The sequence below is a fragment of the Equus asinus genome, chromosome 9 (assembly GCF_041296235.1).
Source record: "Equus asinus isolate D_3611 breed Donkey chromosome 9, EquAss-T2T_v2, whole genome shotgun sequence".
In the NCBI taxonomy this organism is placed as follows: domain Eukaryota; kingdom Metazoa; phylum Chordata; class Mammalia; order Perissodactyla; family Equidae; genus Equus; species Equus asinus.
The window spans coordinates 56,747,667-56,771,231 of NC_091798.1; the positions used below are offsets into that span (position 1 = coordinate 56,747,667).

At 41.6% G+C, this 23,565-nt stretch overlaps 1 protein-coding gene across 1 annotated transcript; it reads right to left on the minus strand.

Moving 5' to 3' along the window:
• Positions 1–11,714: 11,714 nt before the first annotated feature.
• Positions 11,715–16,085, minus strand: FAM170A (family with sequence similarity 170 member A). The gene is made up of 3 exons (XM_014844078.3): positions 16,016–16,085; positions 13,312–13,452; positions 11,715–12,487 (listed from the first exon to the last, which is right to left on the minus strand). The coding sequence occupies exons 1-3, from the start codon at positions 16,083–16,085 to the stop codon at positions 11,715–11,717; spliced, it is 984 nt and encodes a 327-aa protein (XP_014699564.2).
• Positions 16,086–23,565: the final 7,480 nt, after the last annotated feature.

Here is a 23,565-nt window from a genome sequence, read left to right on the forward strand (position 1 = left end):
CCCTGCTCTTTCTCTGGGAGTGAAAGTCCAAAGAGCACATCAGAGATTTCTCTGGACCTCCATAGTTATAAACAAGCTCCACCTTTGAAACACAATCCAGATAGAACCAAATATAAAAGCCTTCATAGTTCATGACGTCAAGGCTTCCTCTGTGATTTCTCTTCTGGGGACTATGTGTATTTCATGGTTGTCTCTACAAGCCATAAAAGGTGAACTTGAAACTCAAGCCTTTGCCTCATCCCCATAAACATCCAAGCTTGGATCTGTCTTTCTCAGACCAGATCTTTGCTCTCTGAACCACTAGAGCCTGGTCACGCATCCAGAAGTATAACAGGAGTACTTCTGTGTATCTAGGAACCTGGAATCTTTCACATTGCTCCTATTAAATCTCCCAGGACAGCAACAATTTACCTGTAAAGGTAAAAGCTATGTTAATCCCAAATTTCACAAACTTCATTTTTTGTGAGTCACGTGCAGCTAATTCCAGGAAGATTCCACTTTGAATTGGAAACATGGTTGTGAGGATGAGACTGACTTTGGGGCTTGTTTTGGATATGGGCTTCCAGATTTACTAAAGGGCCATTAAGAGGCAGGTCCACTCCACCTCAGGGAAGTCCAAGGAAGTACTTGCAGCCAAGGACTGGCCTTGGCTTCTGAGCTGCGGCCAAAGGATTTCATACTGTACCTAGATGTCCTCAAGCAACTGTGTCTGTCCAAGAGCCAGTGTGTGCCATCCCTTAGCTGCCTCCACTGTGGCTCACCAGCAAGGGTGTCAGATTTAGTCAATAAAAATACAACACCCAGTTAAATTAGAATTTCAGATAAACAATATTTTTAGTATAAGTGTATCCTATGTAATATTTGGGGCAAATTTATACTAAAAATATGTTCATTGTCTTTCTGACATTCAAATTTAACTGAATAGTCTATATTTTACCTGTCAACTCTACTCATCAGAAATGGTAGAGGCTCATAAGGATTCCGAAGATGCCCCACAGAATACTTTACTTTTATTTATACACCCTGAACAGTGAGCATGAACTTTCCACTCCAATTAATTGACTATAATGAAGTGTATCCTCAATTTTAGGGCTTATTTTACTTGTCATTGTCACTGTCTTCTTTAAAGAGATGTTATTTTTTTCCAAACTTAATAGCTCATCAAAAAGTATTTGAAAGTTCATTAGAGAAAGGAAAAATAACACAAATCTGAAAAATGAGGGAAACCACCTGGGGTTTAGTAAAAAAAGTATTAGGAAGATTGAAAAAGTCAAACTTAATAAGCAAATTTCTCCAAGGATATTTTCATAGCTTGATACTCTCCCACACTCTGAAAATATTATTGTGTCAAGAATATAGAACTGCTAACCAAATGTAAAGATTCCCTAGGATTTCATCAAACTCGGGATACTTCTGTACTAAGACATGAGCTGAGTAACTGCCCAGGGACCTCGGCAGTTGGTGGAGCTCTTCCGAAGGCCTGGGATGGAAGCAGCGAGTTTTTCTATAGGGCCTCCACCTTGGCTCCAATAACACTGCTCTTCTGGTACTCGTCAACATTAAGTACTTTTCTACATATCTTCATTTTTCTGTTACTATTTGGACTACATCCTAGACTTGACATTACATAAATTGCTTTCAAGAAGCTGTTTTAAACAGTTGGTAGAAAATCTTGAGTCTATAGTTTATAGTCCCTGGCTTACCTTTATCCAGCTGCATAAGAGTTTTTAAAAATAAAGTCACCTTAGTTACTCCATATAACAACCCTGTGCTTGTTTGAGAGATGTGAAAACGTAACATGACATTTAAAGGTTTTAGTGGAAAAATCAAGTCTCCAGATGGAGGCAATAGAGCAAAGTGATTAAAGGTGTGGATTTTGACTTCCTCCACTGTCTTCGGCAAATCACGTGGCCTTTATGTATTTATCTGTAGTTATCTGCGCATACCTGTCACATGGGTTCATAATTCTACCTTTCCCATGGGTATGTTGTGAAAATTACATTTTATCATTACATACAAAGTAGTTAGAAAAGTATATGACACAGAGTGAGCACTCAGTGGTTATTCACTATTAGCTGTTGGAAATATGTCTCCATGAAAAGGACAAGTTCTTCAGTGGATGACTCAGTGGGAGAGAGTGAATTATAGAATCATAGCATGTTGGAGGTGACCCAGTTCATCCTCTATGTGAAAAAAGAAAAGAGTGTGTAGAAAAATGTCTGAAAGTTTACATATCAAATGGTCAATCATGTTAATTTTGAGGACTGGAATAAGTTGGGGAAGGAGTAAAGAAAAACTTGGTTTACTCAATTTCTATATCATTTGATTTTTCACACTGAGACTTTTAATATACTGTTTGAGTAATTTTCTAAAGTGTGACAGGATAAATGTTTTGAAGTGTTCCTGGTATGTCTGTAATCTTATTTTGGAATTGCTGGCATTTCTTGTTATCTTTGGATTTATACTCATTGAGTCAGCAGGCCACTCTGGAGGGAAAAGATGATGGGAGAATAAGACAAACGTCCTACCCTTGTGATGAAAAGGATTCCTTGGACTGAGGAAGGAAGGAGGTTGGAGGTCGCTGGACAAGGGAACCTACCAAAAGGGAACACACGCACAAGTACAGAGCAAGCACCCTGAGACCACTCTGCTCATCTCCATGCAAGCATGTGTCTCCAGAGCCAGCACTTCACGCATGTCTCCCAAGCAAGAGGGGTACCCAGGAGAGCTCCATCCAACTTATCCTGTGTCCACTACGCCAGGGCATTCACAAACACTTGAATTGCAGGATGGCCCAGACACCTAAAGTGGTAGTGGTGGTATGGAGGGGGAGCCCCTGCACCTGCAATTGGTGGGAACAAATAGAACCAGCTCAGAACTCCCGTAGGCCAGAGGTTTTCTGCACATAGAACAGTCTGGATATCTGGGCCAGGTGCACCTCATTAATCTTGGAATTTCTTAGTACCTGATATGACTGCGGTGTACAGTAACTTCAGGTATAACGTATTCTTCATCCAACCCCTCATCTGTTCCAGGCTAGTTAGTGTAATCTGGTCCCAGCTGAACTCAGGCCTAGAGGACAAGAACAAAGTTCCAGATGACTCTAAGAGTTGTGCCCACATTCCTTCAGACCAGATAGGGCTCATCTTATGATATGATAATGGCATCTGCTTCATAGAGTCATTCTACAGACTAATTAAATAGTCCATACCAATGCTTAGAAGAGTGCCTGGCTCATGGGCTTTCTCAGTAATTGTTAGCTGATTTTATTATCATACTTCCGCTTTTATTACAAAGGTTTAAAGATTAAATTCTCATGACCTCTCAGAAAATGTAAACTTGTTTCTCTACTGATAATCATGCTTCTCACCATATTCTGAGCACAATCTGACTCTAGGTTTAATAAGCCATCAAAATATACTGTTAAAGCTTCGAAGAAAAAAGTAGAGTGCCCTGGCGAGGGAAGAGCTTAGCCAAGAGACTAGGAAAAATACTCCCCAGGAATGAGAAGAAGAGAGAAGTGTGGGACCCAGAGCAGCAGAGTGCTCAGATCAGATTCTTTAATGAAGCCAGGAAATCGCAGAGTGAAATGTCAGTGGAGAAACCTGTGAAGGGAACCCCAGCCCTCTGCACTTACAGGTTGCTCCAAAAAGCAGGGCAGAAACAATAGGAGTCTGTCAGGCTTGATGCAGCTATCGCAGACAGGTCCCTGGGCATCTCCACTGAACCTGTCTGGATAAGCACATAAAACTCATAGGGCCCTTTCAACCTTATCCCTACCTCCAACATACCACAATCATACTCACACACACACACACGCACACACACATACGTGCTCACATACACCTTGGTATTGATTAAAAACAGGGAAACTTTATAGTATGAAATAGATATTCTTCATAGCTTGTGAAATGAAACCACTCCCTAATTTGTTTGTGTGTGATTTCCTTCCTTTTCTTTTTGGTTTTCCATTTAAGTGGATCTTAGCACACATTTACCCCACGACTTTTATCTAAATCATTTTAACTGGATGTGAATTCAAAGCTGGACTTGGGCAGTTGTCCGGGGACTCTAATTTGCTGGGAGGTATTCTCGGTGTAAGCCTTGTTCTTAGAAGGGTTTGGAACTCCGCTGTGGGTCTCCATTGGCCTGATTTTATAGGTTAGAAGACAGAGTAGCTTCCATAATTGCAAGAACACCAGTGAGGTTATTGCTTTTCGACAATCAAATATTCTCTAATTTGTGAGGAATAGTGCATGTGAGGAAATTAGGGAAGGAGGTTGAAAGTTTACTGAAATAGAAAAAAAAAAGAGTCAGGATGGTAGACAGACAAGAAAAGGACCTTAAAAGATAGAAAGGATTTGTCAAAGAAGAGAGAGAAAAAGAAAAATTTCCTAATGGGTTAAGCTACAGCTACAAAGTTAAGGAGGATATTGATGTGTGAAGACAGGCATATGGTGGATAAAATTTATCAGAAGTTGCTGAGAATATGGTGAGAAGCATGATTATCAAATTATAAATTCACTGCAATGGCACTTTAGGGAGACGTTGGGGAGGGACAGTAAATGCTCATGAGATGACAGTAACAGGTAGAAAGTTGTTTCAGGGGAAGATCAGTCCTGCAGAGTGTGTATCAGAGGTGGACAAGTGTGAGCAAACAATAAAATAATGGGGGTACGTGGTTCCTTCATTGAGTGAACTCAGCCGCAAGGCCAGCCTTGAAAACAACCAGGACTTCAGGAAATTCTTGAGGCACTGGAGCTAAATTTAATTCTTCAAGACTTGAGAAAACACCCTCCACTCATATCTCCTCTTTAAACATCTTCTTTACTTCTTGAGCTTTCTTTGGCCTCTTACCTCCTCCTCAAGCTGTCATTAACACTGCATGGCACGATGGGTCATTTGTGTCCACTAGCTACTGTGGTTCACGTCAGTGGAGTACCAAAGGCAGCAACCAAATAATGGTTAACAAGAGTGTGTGAACAAGAAGAGATACTAATAAAGCAGTAGATTTCTGTGACAATGTGGCTCAAGTCACTGTGTGTGCCTGGCATCACCTTAAATACAAACATCCTTATGAGAGAAGTTCTCAAAAGGCGGACACTGGCTATCTGGATGCTCTGCACCCTCACGGTCCATTCAGAGATCTCAGTGATACCTTCAGCCCCCAACATCTCTCCCTGTGTCTCCTCACAGTTTTTAGATTCTCCTTTCTTCCACATTTCTCTGGGGTTGGCCGGGGCAGAGTGTGAGGAGGATCAGGCCAGTCCAGACTCCCTTGGGGTCACAACAGGATGCCTAGCATTAACCTCCTACCTTCTGGGAAGCTCGTTAGATCTTCCCACTTGGGGGAATTTTCGTTTCACTGGTGCTTCAAATTGCTGGCTTGAGGTGACCTGTCAGAAGGTGGCTAAAGGCAAGCAGTAATCTTTCAGACTGCCTGGCCCTTCTTGACTAACAGGAGAAGTTTTCTGGGATGTTCTAGGAAATACTGTTTGTTCTAGAGAAAGGTTGGAAACAATCCAATTGTCCAATAATGCTTGAATGGAAAATAAATGGTGCTACATGCATATGATAGAATAACATCAACCAGTTAAAAATAAAAGACCTATATCTATATGAATTGATGTGAGTAAATCTTGAAATCTTACATATATAAGAAAATAGTTAAAATAGAGACTGGATTTATGCAAATCTTTGATGTTGGTTACCTCTGGGGAGGGGGAAATCTAAAAAGAGGTATAGGAAAGGTTATTATATGTTTTAAAAGTATCTACAAAATGTGTTATAATGAGCTAATGTTATCCACAGAATACATTATTTACAGTTAATATCATCATTTATATAGGAAACTCAAAAGAATCCACAGATAAACTAGCAAGAACTAGTAAGATTTTTCAACAAGGCAGATGGAGACAAGACCAACAAATTTTTTTAAATCAATCAGGTTCCTCTACATGAGCAATAACAAATTAGAAAATGTAAGAGAAAGTAAGAAAAAAAGAAGATATTGTTTAAAATAGTAACAAGAGCTATATAAAGTATTTATATGAGGCTACGCTTATGTAAAAGTGAATATAACTAACAAACAGAGTATGACCAATTAAGCTCTGCCCAATCCAAGGTTTAAAAAAAAAACCCCATTCAACAAATGTTAACTATCTGGAGCTCTTATTTGGTGAGAAAAGACCCTCTTCTCAAGTAGCAGCTCAGTGAGCGAGAGTGAATCAAAGACACACAGCCTTTTAAAGGTCAGCTAGTCCAAGCCTCTTGATTAAGCTAAAGAAACTGAAGCCCAGGCAGGTTAGGTTACTTGGTCAAGGGTCCAACATCCTGACTCGAAGACCAGCATTTTTCACTAATTCATAAAACACAATCAAATTTGGTACCTTGGAAAGAGAAAGAAAAAAAACAAAGAAATCAATCGTGTGGTTACTCATCCTTTAATGGAGAAATAGCCACAACAAAATTCCCCAGATTCTGAGGGGAGATTGAAGAGTAGAGTTTAAAATGTCAATAATCCAGAGGGTAACTGGATTTAAAATATTGTCATACATTAATGATAACCACTGAATACTTAGAAGAAATGTAATCTGGTAAACAGGCAAAGTCACAAGACAATTGCAGGAGAAAGGGGGCATCTTTCTGAAAATGTCCATCAGTAAGGGAATTGTTAATTATATTATGATTTGTTACTAGAAGTAAATAAATTACAGTTGCCTAAAAAAGGGATAGATCTATACTAAAAATTCATATTAAATATCTATATTAAAATATCTCCAGTCAAAAATGTGAATTTTAGAATAGATAAGTATAATACAATTTATGAATCAAAAACCTCTATAAAGCTATATATCACCTTAAAACACCTACTGTGTATGTAAATGCGTGGACCAAAGGTCTTGAAATCAAACAGCTAATAATCAAAATCTCTAGAGAAGGACGTAGGCTTGGGAGTGGACTTGGGGTTTCGTGAAGGGGGGCTTTTATTTTAGTTTTATATATTGAATAATTTAATATCACTTGAGATTTTTATAAAGAGAATATTCCTATAATACTTTTAAATTTTAGAAATATATAGCTGTATAATACTATAAAAAATTAATTGAAATGTTTTTTATTATTTCTCTTTGCACCTGGATTTTTTTCCCATGCAGTCAGCTAGGCACTCTGAGTTCATTGCATTAAGAAGGTAAAGATCCAGCAGAAATAAGTGGGAAAAAAAGGAAAACCCTTTGGAGTATTAAAAGCAGAAGCCACAGTAGAATAGGAGAGATTTCTGTGAGCAAATAATAAATCTCACCTCAATTGTAAAAAGCACTCCCTAAACTGGGAGGCAGAGGAGGGAGGGAAGCGTCAAGGGAGAGAGGTCATTGTGGCCGGGGACAGGGTAACTGTGCTTTGAGGACGATATGCCCAGGAACGGAATCAGTATCTAGAGACTGAGAAATCCTCAACTATTTTCACTTTCTGTTCTAGCTCATTTAAGTGGATTTCAGGCAGGGCAGTTTATTTACATCAACTTTATTGAAATCTTAACTGACAGTTTAAAAGATGGGCTCAAGTATGGCTTCAAACTGCTTTAAGGTTACCTTACTCTGAGCAGGGCTTCAGAGCCTTACTCAAAATGTGTTTTGTCAGTGGCCCCACAGAGAAAAGATCTGATGTGACCAATATGTGTGCTCATCTTAGTCAGAAAAGTGTTCAAGTTGCAGGTCTCAATTCCCCACTTCGTGATCAGTGCAGTTCTTATGAGGATCTGTGAGCACAGCAACACTCTGAATCCTGCCTACAGGCCCTCACGTTACCCTCTCCAAGCTTTACAGGGAAGTCTCTATCCCAGTAGGAACACTCATTTTATAGCCAATATCCTACCAATTTATGTGGAAAAAACCCTAGGTGTTTGAAGCAGTCAGTGGAAGAGAGAAGTCAAAAAACATTCCAAAGAAAGGAAAAGAATTGATGTAGATGGAGGAAAAGATGCAGAAAGGGATAATTCCTGGTGGGTTCAATAGCAGGTAAAAAGGAACAAAGGTGAAGATTGCAGAGTATGCAAAGTTGTCAGAGAGTAAGTGGAATCTCCCAGATGTTGGTAAGCATAGAAGGGTAGGATAAGGCTCAAAGTCTGCATTCGTTGGAATGACAGTTAAAGGAAGCCCTCACCATCTTGGGGCAAGGGATGCAAATATGCAGATGCTAACCCGGATGGAGAGGCTGGGAAACATGAAATCAGTTAGGAAACTGGTTTATAATGATTATTGAAATAATGACAACACCAGATCACAGGAACAATTGTTGATTCAGTAAAGCCCCATGGAAGACTCCTTACACATCCTGAAAAAACCCATGGGACTTTGGAATTAGACTTTATTCTCTTTAAACTGACAAAAATCTCTGAAGGAGCTATCTCCTTCTAATCCCATCAGTCGTTCTAAGGCCTGGCTTTGACCCCTATTCAAATAAGGAAGACACATTATTACCCCCTCACCATTAAGACAATGGACAGCCTCATGCATCAAAATAAGTCTTAAGCCCAGAAATAAACCATTAATCTACGGACAGCTAATATTCAACAAGGGGGTCAAGAGCATACAATGGTGAAATGAGAGTCTCTTCAATAAATGGTGTTGGGAAAACTGGACAGCCATGTGCAAAAGAATGAAAATCTTACACCATGCACAAAAATCAGCTCAAAATGGATTAAAGACTTGAATGTAAGACCTGAAATCACATAACTTCTAGAAGAAAACATAAGCAGTACACTCTTTGACATCAATCTTAGCAGCATATTTTCAAGTACCATGTCTGACTGGGTGAGGGAAACAAAAGAAAAAAATGAACAAATGGGACTACGTCAAACTAAAAAGCTTCTGCACAGCAAACATTGATATTGTTTCCATCAACAAAAGAAAAAGACAACCTAACAATTGGGAGAAGATATTTGCAAGCCATATATCCAATGAAGGGTTAATATCCAAAATATACAAAGAACTTATACATCTCAACAACAAAAAAACCAACAACCCAATTAAAAAATAGGCAAAAGATCTGAACAGAGATTTCTCCAAAGAAGATATATGGATGGCCAACAGGCACATGAAAAGATGTTCAACATCATTAGCTATCAGGGAAATGCAAAGCAAAACTACAGCAAGATATCACCTCACTCCAGTCAGAATGGCTATAATTGACAAGACAGGAAACAACAAATGTGGGAGAGGATGTGGAGAGAAAGGAATCCTCATACTCTGCTGCTGGGAGTGCAAACTGGTGCAGCCACTATGGAAAGCAGTATGGAATATTCTCAGAAAATTAAGAATAGATCTACCATATCATCCAGCTATTCCACTGCTGGGTATTTATCCAAAGAACTTGAAAACACGAATGCATAAAGATGCATGCATCCCTATGTTCATTGCAGCCTTAGTCACAATAGCCAAGACTTGGAAGCAACCTAAGTAAGTGTCCATCAAGGGACTAACGAATAAAGAAGATGTGGTCTATATACACAATGGAATGCTACTCAGACATAAGAAATGATGAAATCCGGCCATTTGTGACAACATAGATGGAACTTGAGGGTATTATGCTGAGTGAAATAAGTCAGAGGGAGAAAGTCAAATACCATATGATCTCACTCATAAATAGAACATAAAAACAATGACAAACAAACACATAGCAACAGGGATTGGATTGGTGGTTACCATAGGGGAAGGGGGAAGGATAGAGGGCAAAGGGGTGATTAAGCTCACATGTGTGGTGATGGATTATAATTAGTTTTTGGGTGGTGAATATGATGTAATCTACACAGAATTTGAAACATATTATGATGTACATCTGAAAGTTATATAATGTTACAATCCAATGTTACTGCAATAAAAAATAAAAATTAAAAAAAACAAACAAAACAAAAAAAACAAAATAAGTCTTCAGTGCCTCCTAGATGCCTTTAGTTCCAGTGGGTGGTAGCAGTGGCTAAATAAGGATTTATTTAGAAATTGAAATAAAGTCAGAACAGGAAACATCAGAGTTCATTGGCTCAAACTCCAAATACAGCGATCTCTTTCCCAAATTCCTGTTTGTGGTCATCTGGCCTCTTTTTGAGCACTGTAACAAAGCTTCACCATCTCCAGAGGCATCGACTCCGTGGGCAGTTTCAAGACTGAGAAATTTCTCCTCTGTCCTGGTGTTTCCTTGTGAAGCTGCAACTACCTGTCCTTCTTCCACACCAGACCTGGGGAGACGTGGAAACCACCCTCCAGGCCTCTGAAGTTTCCCCACACAGGGCTTTCAATGGTGATCCACTGACGTGGTTTCCACAGCACCTGCTACTTCCCAATCACTTCCTCTGAACTCAGTGGAGTTTGTCATGGTCTCGTGTGAACTGTGGCATCCAGCCTTGGGAACATAGTCACCAGAAGCCTAATCAATCCCAGGAGCTTGAGTACTGCTGCTTCTGGAAAAGGCTGGTCAATGTCTTTGGTGCTTATGTGAAACCTCCTTCACAAACCACAAACCACAAACCACAGAGAGACAGATGTAGGTGGTAGGTAGAAAGATAGATAGATAGATAAATTTAATTAAAGAGTATGTCCAGGAAAGGTTTGGAAAACAGTCTTTATTGCATATGGTATTTATATTGTCATGTGATGTTAGACTGAGTGCTGGTCTCTTCATCCTCCTCTGTACCGTTGGCATTCCGTCTGCTACTATCCCCAGGGTTCTGTCTTCTCCCTGGAAGTGATAAAACAAATGAGGCAGAACAGGAAGAGACAAAAAGCGAGATGAGCTCTGCTAGTCAGAGTTACCCTTCACCTTTGTCTTAAAGCTCAGAGCCACTCACACCACAGTGAGTTTGTTTCCAGATCAATTACAGAAAAATGAAGTTTCCAGAACATTTCCAGATCTCCTGGGACCTCAATTCCATGTTTCTCCCTCTACGCATTCCCCTTTCTCCCTAAAGGCTATGTCCGTGGATCAGGGTGAGATCCCAGCTCAAGCTGAAGGCTCTCAGGCCTCAAACCTCTGGTCTTGCTAGGCCCTTTGTCCTCTCTTCAGACCTCTTCTGGCCCTTGAGGCTGTGCTGTGTTCTCACATCTGCCTAGAAGGGCCGCTGTCAGTATTTCCTCTTAGAGTTAAGTTTAATCATGGAGACACTGAGAAAACTCCCAGTCAAAACTCTCCACTTTCTAGTTTAAGTAAACGGAGGTCAATTCCCCAAAAACATTGGGTATGCCACAAGTTGATGCAGCTGCAGAGCCACCAGGTAACCCAGTGCAGCCCTGCAGCCCCTTCCCTTCGAGTCCTCTGGGCCCTGGTGACGTAGGCTCAGAAAACGATGCTGACCTCAGGCCTTACCTCTCCTAAGAGAAGGCCACACAATCTTCCAGAATCTTCTGGCCCATGAATCTCAGTTGCTGTGTGGAAACCAAAACAGAGAAAGACACTTCTTAGTTAAAGAGGAAAAGTGCTCTGTTAGCCCTTAGAAATTTTCAGAACTTCCTGTGGGAGCTAAAAAGCTCAGGATAAATTTCCACCTACAGTCATGACTTTATTAAATGCCTGGGCAAGAAGCAAGGGGCCCACTTATCCCCCCTTCAGTTGTCCCTGAGCTGATAAAGCTTCAACTCTCCAATATGGAGGCATGAGCCTGGATTGGAGAGAGAGTACTGGCTTGGAGAAGGCACAGCTCCCTCAGCAGACCCAGCCCCTGCTCACTTCCTGTCCTTTGGAGAATGAAACACATAGCCTGGACGTTGGCTCCAGGGTCTCCTCATGCCAGGGTCTTCCCCTGTGGGCTGCTCCTCTTCATTTTCCTTTTCTTCTTCCTCCTCTTTCTCTTTCTCCTTCTTCTCCTCCTTCTTCTCCTGGGTGCTCTCTGATTCCACTGTGCCTGTCAGCTGAGCCATGGTGAGATGAAAGACGTGGCAGCTGAAGCCCTCCCTGATCCCAAACTGCACGTGCTCCTGGAGGCTCTCCAAGGTGGAGAAGACCCGGCAGCAGGCCATGCACCTGAAGCCCATGTCCATGGTCACCAGCCAGTCAGGTGTCTTGGCCCTGGGTCTCTCCTCCACTGCAGGTGACCCTGGCGGGCTGTTTGACTCTGTCCTTTCCTCATGCTCTTTCTCCTCCCCGCTGGGCTCGCTGTCAGACAGGAGGTTTCTGGTGGAAATATCAGAGGGGGGAGTACCTACCCGCACGTCCTCAGGAAGGGTCATTTCTTCCATCCTCGGCTGCTTTTCTAGTGACTCTGAGGTTTCCTCTGTCTCCCAGGAGACAGCCACACCCTTTTTCATTTGTACCTGCATGTAGTATATTTTCATGCCCCTTTCCTCTTTGTTTATACACAGAGAGGACACACAGGTCTTATAGGATGAAGGGGACGAGAAGGAGACATGTGGTGAGGGGGGAGCAGTCTCCCCTTGTTCCTGAACCTGGGCTAGGGGTGTTGTAGGCTGGGGACTGTCTCGATGTAATCCCCGGATTCCTGGGAAAGGAAATTAGAAACATAAGAACATGCACGGGTATGACCCATGCTGGGGCATGACAGAAACTGAGGGAACATGTGAGAATATGTCTGGTATAGGAGAGAGGGACTGTGGTGTGATGTAGTTGTGTGATGAGCTCGGTGGTGGTGTTCATATTATGGGGTAGTGTATCTGGTATCGTCCGTGGGTTTTTCATTTGTGTGTGGAGGGATACTGAGGGGCGTCTGCATAGAGGAGTGTGGAGGATGGTGGTGAGGGCTGTGGTATGTGGGATGCTGTGGGGGGTGTGCTATGAGAAGGATGTGAGTTTGTGATATCATTGGCATGTTATTGGTGGAATGTGGGCTAGAGTGCAGGAGAATGACATTGTGGGTCATGTGTTTGGGTTTTGTGTGTGTGTTGAGAATGGATACGTGTAGAGTGTGGTTGTATGTGTGAGGTGTGTGGGCCTGAGCTGGATGGTCCCACTCCCATGCAGGAGGCCTGTGCTAAAGAATTCGGTCCTTCTCGGGGAGCAGAGGAAAAGGCAAAGCTTACGTACTCCTCTGAAGGTGCTTAATCAGGTCCCTCTGCCTTGCACCTCGAGCCCAGATCTTTCTGGCCCCTGCTCCTTAACTTCCCTACCGTGGTTCCACCAGGGCTCATGCTCTCCCATACTGAGTTCATATCCACACTCTCCTAACAGCTCTGCCCTCCTGCCCAGGCTCCTCCACAGAGCCCTGGTCACTTGATTGCCTTGGGTTTCCTCTCACCTCCCTTGGATCTGTGTGCTTTGCGCCCCACACCCAATGAGTCCCGCACCCGAGGAGCCCTGCACCCTTACCACCACGGATGAGCTTGCGTGGAGAAGAAAAACAGGAGAAGTATTCGGAGGCAGAGGAGGCCTCCCCTACCCTTAGGCCTGAGTCTTTGGCCACCCCAGTGGATCCAAGCTGAGGGGCATCCTCTTGTGACTTCGAGATTCCTGAGGAAGGTATGAAAGCCTCAGAGATACGGTGGGTTGGACATATTTGTCCATCATTCATCTGCCCAAATATTTAGGGAGTGTCTGACATATGTCAGGTGCAGTGAATACTCATGGTTTAGAGTCTGGTTCCTGGTGGATACTCCAGTATTTAATTAAAATCAACAATTACTCTGTTAGTGTCTTGTTAGGAAGGTAGGCCTGTGTGCTGACCGTGAATATGTCTGTGAAAGTGATGTGTATCAGCTAAGTCTTGGATAAGTATGGAGTTGGTGTGGTGAGTAGGGAGGAAATGTGTGTATCTGTGCCTGTGGAGAGTTTGTGTGCATGATTTGTGTTCACAACTCAGAAATTACAGGACATATAATTTTCATGATTATATGGTATGGCTTGCATTTATGGTGTGTATTCATTCATTCATTCATTCATTTGACAATATTCAGTGAGCAGGTAATATGCACCAGGCACTATTCCACTATTGTAGGCTCTGGTAATGTTGAATATTCTAGTAGAGGAAGGTGTACACTAAACAGAAATACAATAAGTATATAATATGTCAGCTGGTGGTAAGTATATAACGGTTAGCAGATTTAGCAAACAGAAATAAAAGACACCTAGTTAAATTTAAGTTTCAGATAAACCATGAATAATTTTTTAATGTAAGTATTCCTACTCAATTTTGGGGTCTTCTTTTTTTTTTTTTTTTTTTTGGTGAGGAAGATTGTCCCTGAGCTAACATCTGTGCCAATCTTCCTCTATTTTATATATGGAATGCTGCCACAGCATGCCTTGATACAGAGTGTGTAGGTCCACACCTGGGATCCAAACCCATGAACCCCGGGCCACGGAAGCAGAATGCACAAACCTAACCACTATGCCACTGGACTGGGCCTGGGTCATACTTATTTTTAATGTAAGTATGTCCCATACAATATTTGGGACATATGCATACTAAAAAATTATTCATTGTTCATCTGAAATTCAAATTTAACTGGACATCCTTTGTTTTGTCTGGCAACGCTGATAACAGTTGGTGAATCTGTTTTATTGTGGTTGTGCAAAGTGAGTCTGGCATTATTACACAATGTGTCATGAGTGCAGAATATATGACAAGTGACTGGTTCTTATAGAGGTCCTTAGAGATAGTTGAAGGTAGCTGTTTGTTGAGTTGAGAGTTGAGGAGATACATATACATTGTGCACATGCATATATATGTATATAATCTTCAGAGTTTGGTGTAGGAGGAGAGGACGGTAATACACACGTATTGTATGTGAACGTAGTATAGGAGTGATGTACATATATACCTATACACTCTGTGTGTGGTTTAATAAAGAAGTTGCATGTGGAGATGTGCAGGTTTTCTCTGTATCAGAGTGTATATGGGTTACTGTCTCGTGGAAGACCCCTAACAAGAATTCTCTTTACACTTGTACACGTATTGAGCGTCACGTATTGAGGTTCAGGCATGGTGATGGGAACCTTACCACTCCGACTTCCTATCTGATGAGCGCTCTATGCCCATTCTCCCTATTGCTCCCCAGCCACCACACACACACATAGACAAAAATATTCTCAAGAGGAAGGGGCAGGAGCAATCGCTGCCTTCCCCGTCCTGCCACAGCTGTTGCTTAAAACTCTGCCTACTGTCCCAGCCTCCATCCCAGTGCTTATCCTACAGTTGTCTGGACCCTGGGCCTCGTGGAAGCTGCTGGGCTCTAATTTGGGGTGGAAGCCTCCCACAGGATCTCTGGGGTGGCCTCCATTCTGCCTTCCTCCTATCTGTGACACCCTCTTTCTCAGGGTAAGCTACTTGTTTAATGCATGCAGTCACCATGTGGCCTGGGAGTAAATCCACGGCTCTCAGAGCACCCCTCAGGGCCCTGACAATATTTCTCACCCCTATGCATGTGGTCTCAGTCTCCAGAAGGCCCCTCCCTTCCCCGATCTCCTCTAGGACGCCCACCCCTGTGGATTCCCATGCATGAACTGGTAAACTCTTCCTGCTGAAGGAACAAAATCTCCAAGCTTTCCATATGACACCATCCCTAGACAAACTCTTCATCTCCTTCCTAACAGGCGTTTCACTTCTCAAGATATTTTTCAACAAGGCCTTTAACTCATTGGGCTTCTCTTTCCTCTTTGGTAAATGGAACAGTGCTACTCGTGAATCTCTATCAGCTCCCTTCACACCCTCCACCCAGAGATCCCAGGGAAAGATCAAATAAAGAGAATAGGAGAGAATGTGGGGATGGAGAAAAGCTGCCCCTCTGAGCAAGTGGGATCCCAGCCTGCTATCAGTCCGACATAGCTCCAGCCACAGGCAGCCCCAGGAGAGAAGTCCTCAGACCAGCAGGGCTGACCTTCTGTCTTAGGGGCATCTGAACTTTCCATGCCATCTCATACCACGATTGCCCACAGGATGGACACGGCAGCCTCAGCCGATACCAGGACTCTCCCTCCCTACTGCGTAGGTGACACGTTTTCCTCAATCCCACTTTCCAAGAGAAGGCCCAGACCGGCCAGCCACCCTAGAGCCACAGACAAGTTGCCAAGCACATACCTCCTCCCTTCTCAGCAGTTTCCTGGGACTCTTCATCTTCCAGATGTTTCCTCTTTTGTCGACGTTTCATAGTAGCAGTTTGAAGAGTCTCTTAGGAGAAGATGCCTAATGTCCAGCTTCTCCTTCTCCCTACAGGTTGGCCTTCAGGAAATCCGTTGAAATGATTCAATACTAATAAAAATAATCGAGTCTCCGAAATAGGTGAAGAACTCAGGCCACCTGGTGAACCAGAAGCACTGCCCAGGGCTCACTACAGCGCAGGGCTGTTAAGGTTCAAAGGTTGCCAGGCCCACAGCAGTGACCTCAACGATGACATCAGAGCATTCTGTGGACCTGCATCCAACACAGTCTGTGCAACTGCGGAGACCACATTTTCAAGAACAATTCCTTTTTCCCCAATGGAACCTCTCCCATGAATTCAACTCTCACATCTTTCAAATGTGGCAGGATATTTTGAGATGTTAATCTATTCCTGTTTAATTTTTTTCTTTTCTCCCTTTATTTCACCCTTTCCCTTCTGCATTCAAAAGGGTAGCAGACTTGGTGTTCATTGGCCAGAGGAGGGGCATGGCAGGGCTGAAAGCAACAGTAGCATGCTGATAATCTTGGCTTTTATTTCTAAAATCCCAAACGCCATAGAAAAGAGAGGATACTTGAGGAGAAACATAACAGAAGCAGAATTTTTTTAAATTAGGAATTCCCTTCTTACCCTACTAGAGTGTTGTGAGATGCTAAGTCAGAGAGATGTCTGTGGATCATAGGGGAGAAGGGGCCTCTCAAATGTGGCTGGAGAGGTAAGTGTGGCAAAAACTCCAAGAGGAGATGGCTGTATTGGGCGTACAAGCAGAATCATGGCAACAAGTCCCTTACAAGGCACAGAAGCCACCAAACCTGAAGGAGGCATGGCAACTGAGCTGATGGACATCTAACCTACAACTCTGTGCTCCAATAACCAGAGACGATGCTCTTACCCAATCCTCAAAACCTTGGCCCTGTATGATTTCCAAAGAGGGATGGGTGGAACTCCAAACTGGACACCAGTAGGATTAAGGTTTAAAATACAAATTAAGTGGAGTTATAAAAAAAAAAGTCGTACTATTTCTTGCATACCTCTCCTTGTGGGCTGAAATTTATACTGGTTATAAGTGGCAACCCATCTGGATCCTCCTGATTCTGATCTAAAATCAGAGAACCTCATTTTGAGGCCATGGCCATGATCCAGTGGGAGGGCTGGGGTGCAGCGATGAGGGAGACTCCCAGGAGTCACTACTGACGTTAGGAATGCCAGTGGACTAAGGTGGGAACAAATCTGAAAGGGTACTAAAGAATGCCTAAAGCCTTGGGCAGAGGGAGAGTGAAGATACCATAAATGCAGCCTTATGAGGATTTGCTGATGAGATTAAATCTTCCCGTCTCTCAGAGAATCTTCAGAAAAGAAGCGGCAAAGAGGATTTTTTTTTAACTTTTTGCAGTAGAAAGTTTCAAACATACACAAAGTAAAGAGAATTGTGTAATGGAAGGGCCGCTCCCCGTATGCATCACCCACTTTCAACAATTACCAATATTCTGTCGTTATATTCTGTCCACGCCCCTACACACGCACACACAAACATACTCTTTTAGCTTTTTGTTCATTTATTTTATTTTAGGTATGTTTTGGGTGGGGGGGGCGTTGGGAGAGGTGCTGTATTTTAAAGCATATCTCAGACTTTGGGTTATTTCTCCTTAAATGCAGCAATATTTATCTCCAACAGATAAGAACTTTTTCTTTCTCTTTTTTTTAAAGTTATACTTTTTGGTGAGGAAGATTGGCCCTGAGTGAACATCTGTGGCCATTCTTCCCTTTTTTTTCCTCCCCAAAGCTCGAGTACATAGCTGTACATCCTAGGTGCAAGTCATTCCAGTCCTTCAAGGTGGTATGCCACCACAGCATGGCTTGATGAGAGATGTGTAAGTCCACACCCAGGATCTGTGCCAGCAAAACCTGGGCCCCTCAAGTGGAGCACAGGGACTTAACCCCTTGGCCACAGGGCAGCCCAGAGAACTTTTTTTTAACATAACAGTAATATCGTTATTTCACCCAACAAATTTAACCATAATTCCTTCCTATCACTTAATAACCAAGCCACACTCAATCTCCTCTAACCATGTTAAAATGCCTTTTTTTATACCTGGTTCACTGAAATCAAGATCCAAATAAGGTCCACACATTGCAATTGGTTGAAATGTCTTTTGGTCTACAACAGTTTTCCTTCCCTTTTTTTTTCTATTTTTTTTTTTTTAAGAAACTACATTGTTTATCCTATAGAATTTTCCACCGTTTGGAGTTGGTTGATTGTATTCCTGTGATGTCATTTAAGATGTTCCCCTATTACCTGTATTTCCTTGCAAACAGGTGGTTAGAGCTAGAGAATTTATTAGATTTAGATTCACTTTCTTGTTATCCTAAGATTATCTTATAAGTGATGCTGTGTACCTTCCTATTACATCACAACAAGCACATAAAGTTGTCCCAGTTTTAATGATGCTAAGATTGATCAGTGTATTCGAGTGCTGTCAACTTGATCCCTCAACTACAATGTTCTCCATCAGCCTTTCAACAAATAGCATTAGTAACTACTGATGATCATTATTTCATGAGGAATTGAAATTTCATTAGAAGTTCTAATTCCATTCTTCCAAAGAGGATAATTCTTAAGCCATCTTTCTTAGACCCTGAATTTCTGAAAGAACTGAACATCTTTTCAGAAAAGGAAAGTTGATTCCAATGGCACCAGCTCAGGTTCTCTAAGTTGGGACCAACGGGGTTTATCACAGCAAGTCCAAGCTAGGGTGGGACATACTTAGTCGATCCTTCATTTCTTCATTCTATAAATATTTACTTATTTATTTATTTTTAAATGATAGTTATGTGATGTGATGCAGGTGTTAGCTCATGCTGTGGTGGTGATCATATTGCAATATATGTGTATCAAATGGACATGTTGTACACCTTAAACTTACACAATGTTATACATCAATTATATCTCCATTTTTAAAAGAATTTAATAATTTATAACTGAAGAACTAGACCTGACAAGTATAGATGTAGAGTTACATTCCTTTTTACTTTTTTTCTTTTTTTTTATTGAGTTCATAATAGTTTACATCATTGTGAAATTTCATTCGTACATATTTCTTGCCTGTCACCACGCAAGTGCTCCCCTTCACCCCCTGTGCCCACCTCGAACCCCCTCCCCCTGTAACAACTGAACTGTTTTCTTTGTCCATGTGTTTGTTTATATTCCACATAAGAGTGAAATCATATGGTGTTTGTCTTTCTTGTCTGGCTGATTTTGCTTAGCATAAGTCCCTCCAGATCCATCCATGTTGTTGCAAATGGGATGATTTTGTCTTTTTTATGGCTGAGTAGTATTCCATTGTATATATATACTATATCTTCTTTATCCAATCATCAGACAATGGGTACTTGGATTGTTTCCATGTCTTGGCTGTTGTGAATAGTGCTGCAATGAACACAGGGATACATATGTTACTTTGGATTGTTGATTTCAAGTTGTTTGGGTAGATACCAATAGTAGGATAGCTGGATCATATGGTATTTCTATTTTTAGTTTTTTGAGGAATCTCCATCCTGTTTTCCATAGTGGCTGCCCCAGTTTGCATTCCCACCAGCAGTGTATGAGTGTTCCCTTTTTGCCACATCCTCTCCAACATTTGTTGTTTTTTGTCTGGTAATTCTATAAATATTTATTGAGTCTCTACTGTGTACCAGGCTCTCTAGACACTGTAGTCGAACATTTATGAACAAAAGAGATAAAAGGATTTTCTCTCAAAGAGCTTAATTCTAGAGGAGAAAATAGAAAATTTTTAAAAATAAGTAAAATGTGTAGTAGGTTGGATACCGACAAGTATCATGCAGAAAAATAAAGCAAGAGTCTGAGCTTGGGACTATAAGAAATGGGGGCATTTCTATGTTAAATGAGAGGTCATGGAAGTCTTCACTAAACAAGCCCAGTTTCAGTAAGACCTGAGGGCACTAAGAGAGCTTAGAGCCAACACTATATTTTCCAGGCAAAAAGAAGAGGCTAGAGTCCTGGATCAGGGGTTGCTTGACTTATTTGAATATCATCAAGGAAGCCAGTGTGGCCAGAGCCGAGGGAGAGAGAGTAGTGGGAAACGAGGTCACAGAGATAATGAGGGACCAGATTATGTAGGGTCTTATAGGCTAATGTCAGGACTTTGGCTTTTACTCTGAGTGACATGGAAAGCTTGCAGAGGTTTGAGTGAGAAATTACATTTGAAAAGATCACTCTGCTCCGGTAAAAATAGATGATTGGGAGGCACAGGCAGAATCGGAGAGAACAGTGGATCTATTGCAACAATCCAGGAGAGAGATAATCCATAAAAGGAAAAATAGATAAACTAGACCTCATCAAAATTAAAACCATTTGCTATGGAAAAGATCCTCTTAAGAGTACCAGAGGACAAGCTACAGACAGGGAGAAAATATTTGCAAACCACATATCCAACAGAGGAGTAATATATAAAGAATATATAAAGAACTCTCAGGCTCAGCAGTAAAAAAATAAACAATCCCAATTAGAAATGGACAAAAGACATGGAAAATGTTTCACTGAAGAGAACAACAGGTGGCAAATAAATACGTAAATGATGTTTAATACTGTTAACCATTAGGAAAACGCAAATGAAAACCACAGCAAGCTATCACTACACACCTATCAGAACAGCTATGGGATTCAGGTAAAGAATGAGCTTGCTTCTCTCAACAAGTTTTTCTTAGCATCTCTGCAAGTCTCCTTGGAAGGCACAGTAGATAAAACCCCTTGCTATCTACAGGAGAGCAAATAAGTTAACACTGGAGAAAACATTTCATAAATCACATCTGCTGCATAAATGTGAGGAGAAACAGTTACCCTCAGGAGCTGCTGAATACTTTTAAACTAGAATGGTCCTTGAAATTCTCTAATCCAACTTAAGGTTCTAGTACCAATTCCAATGTGGGAGGTCAGCGGGTTCCTCGTGCCACTAAGAAATTCCTGGACACCAGCAGGTGTCTTAAAGTGCAACTCAATTCTGACACTTACTACCCAGGGATAGCATAAGATTCCACAGGGTAAGAGCTCAGTGCTACAACACTGGTCCCCTGACACACAAACACACTTCAGACACCAGTCACAAATCCAGTTTGTCACCTGTGCTTCTGACTGACCAGCTACATAGATCAGAGGTTCCAACAACCTCTGCTTGGGGTTTGACTAATTTGCTCAGATGAAGCAGCTCACTGAACTCAAAGAAACATTCTACTTACTGGATAACCAGTTTATTACAAAAGGTTATAACTCAAGAACAGTCAGATGAAAGAGATGCATAGGACAAGATATGTGGAAATGGCGTGGAGCTTCCGCACTCTCTGAGCGTGCCACTCTCCCTGAATCTTCACGTGTTCACCAGCCCAGAAGTTCTCTGAACTCCCTCTTTTTGGATTTTCATGGAGGCTTCATTACATAGGCATGATTGATTAAATCATTGGCCATGGGTTATTGATTCAACTTTTAGTCCCTCTGCCCTCCCCAGAGGTCCAGGGGTGGAACTGAAAGTTCCAACCTTCTAATCACATGGTTGGCTCCTCTGGCAACCAACGCCCATCCTTAGGTGCTTTCCAAAAGTCACCTCATTAACGTTACCAGACACCTTTACCACTCTCATCACTTAGGAAATCCAAGAGTTTTAGGAGCTCTCTGGCAGAAATGGGTTGAAGACCAAATATATATTTCTTATTGTATCACATGACCTCCTTCAATTTCTCCAGCAGCACCTTCGAGACGTTCCGTGGTCTATATTTCAGTATTCCCAATGATGGGAAACTTACTGCCCCTCAAAGCAGTTCTAACATCTATCTATAGAAAACTCAGTAAAATTTTAATTTAAGAAAAGAAAGGATCTTCTTGGGGCTTCCCCCCATTCATCACAGTTATACTTTTCAGAGACCATATAAATCAAGAATAAGCTTGATTATTTTACCGTAAAAAATAACCGCCCAAAATCTCAGTGGCTTAAAACAAGAAAGGCTCAGTTCTGGCTCAGTACATGCCCCTTGTGGGCTAGCTAGTTCTGCTCTTCATTGACCTCATTCCTGGAGCCAGGTTGACAAAGCCACCATTATCTGGAAAAGTGTCAATCATCACTACAGAGAGAAAGGATTCTGCAAAGTCTCACACTGGCATTAAATGTTCTGGCTCAAAAGTAACACACATCATTTCCACCCAAAATCATTGACCACAATCTTATCGTGTGTCTCCCCATTTTCTAGACTCCTTAGGAAAAATGTGAACAGTACTACTGAATGGCACAGAGACCATATAGAAAAATCCTAATCCCTTCCCATTAAATATGGGACTTGACAAAAACCATCAAGCTGTAACTTCACAACACAAGGGCTAGAACTCAGATTTCTTAGGTCACAATTCAGAACGTTTTTCCACCATGCAATGTTAGGATTTTCACACCAGGACAATGTAGTTGGCATTGTATGGCATTTACTTAGTTTTTTGTTTTGTTTCTTTTTTATACATAGATTCAGGAGGGGGGGGCGGTTAGAAGCCCTTAAAACACTTGCCTTAAACTGAAAAGCAACTGGAAAACAATTTCACTGTCCTTTGAAATGTTTGACCTAGTAAAGATTAGATGTCTAGGAGGCTTGTATACTCTGAATGTAAAGAATACAAAGGAAATGATCTTCCTAAGACTTCTAGAAACAGGCAGAAAAACTTTTGACTCCCATTTTGTTATTTCGATTATCTTGCTGACATGCCAGGTCTTTGAGGAATAGTGGTGGCAACAGCTAGAGTTTAGCCAAGAAAAAAGTATATATAATAGCATGGCAGCCCCTGCACAACCACATTCTGTGGTAAATGCTTTAGCTCAATCCTATTTGCTCATAGGTTTGTGCAAAGTAACAAATGGTTCTGAAACATTTATTCCAAATAGCTTTTGCTCTTATTACTTTAAAGATTATTTGGCTGCCAAATATTTGCTCCAGGTTGAAAAAGAATGCCTATATGGGAGGAAGATTTAGGCGTTAAGATATGCTGCCTATTTGCTCCTGCAAATACAACGCACATCTAATGAGTTAGAGGCAATCTTCTACTCTCCCCAAAATTATGGACAAATGAGTATGTTATTCCCCTTTAATCCATCTAGGTCATAGCTATTAAAGAATATTATTCCCCTGCTCAAATCTTAAATGGTTTTCTAATATGAACAGAATAAAATCTAAAATATTCAACCAAACATCCAAAGTCCTGCAGGGTTGAGGCCTATATTGAGTTTTCCAGATTACAGCACAACGCTCAACCTTGAGCCTCCACTCCACTAAGCCATACTTCCCTCTCTCAAACAGAGCACAGGTTCTTGCTCAAGTCATTTCTTTCAAAAATACAAATTTTCAAAGTGTAATTTGTTTTTAAGTTCAACTAAAGTCCCACTTACTACAAGAAGCCTTTGCAGATATCCCAGTGAGAATGGAT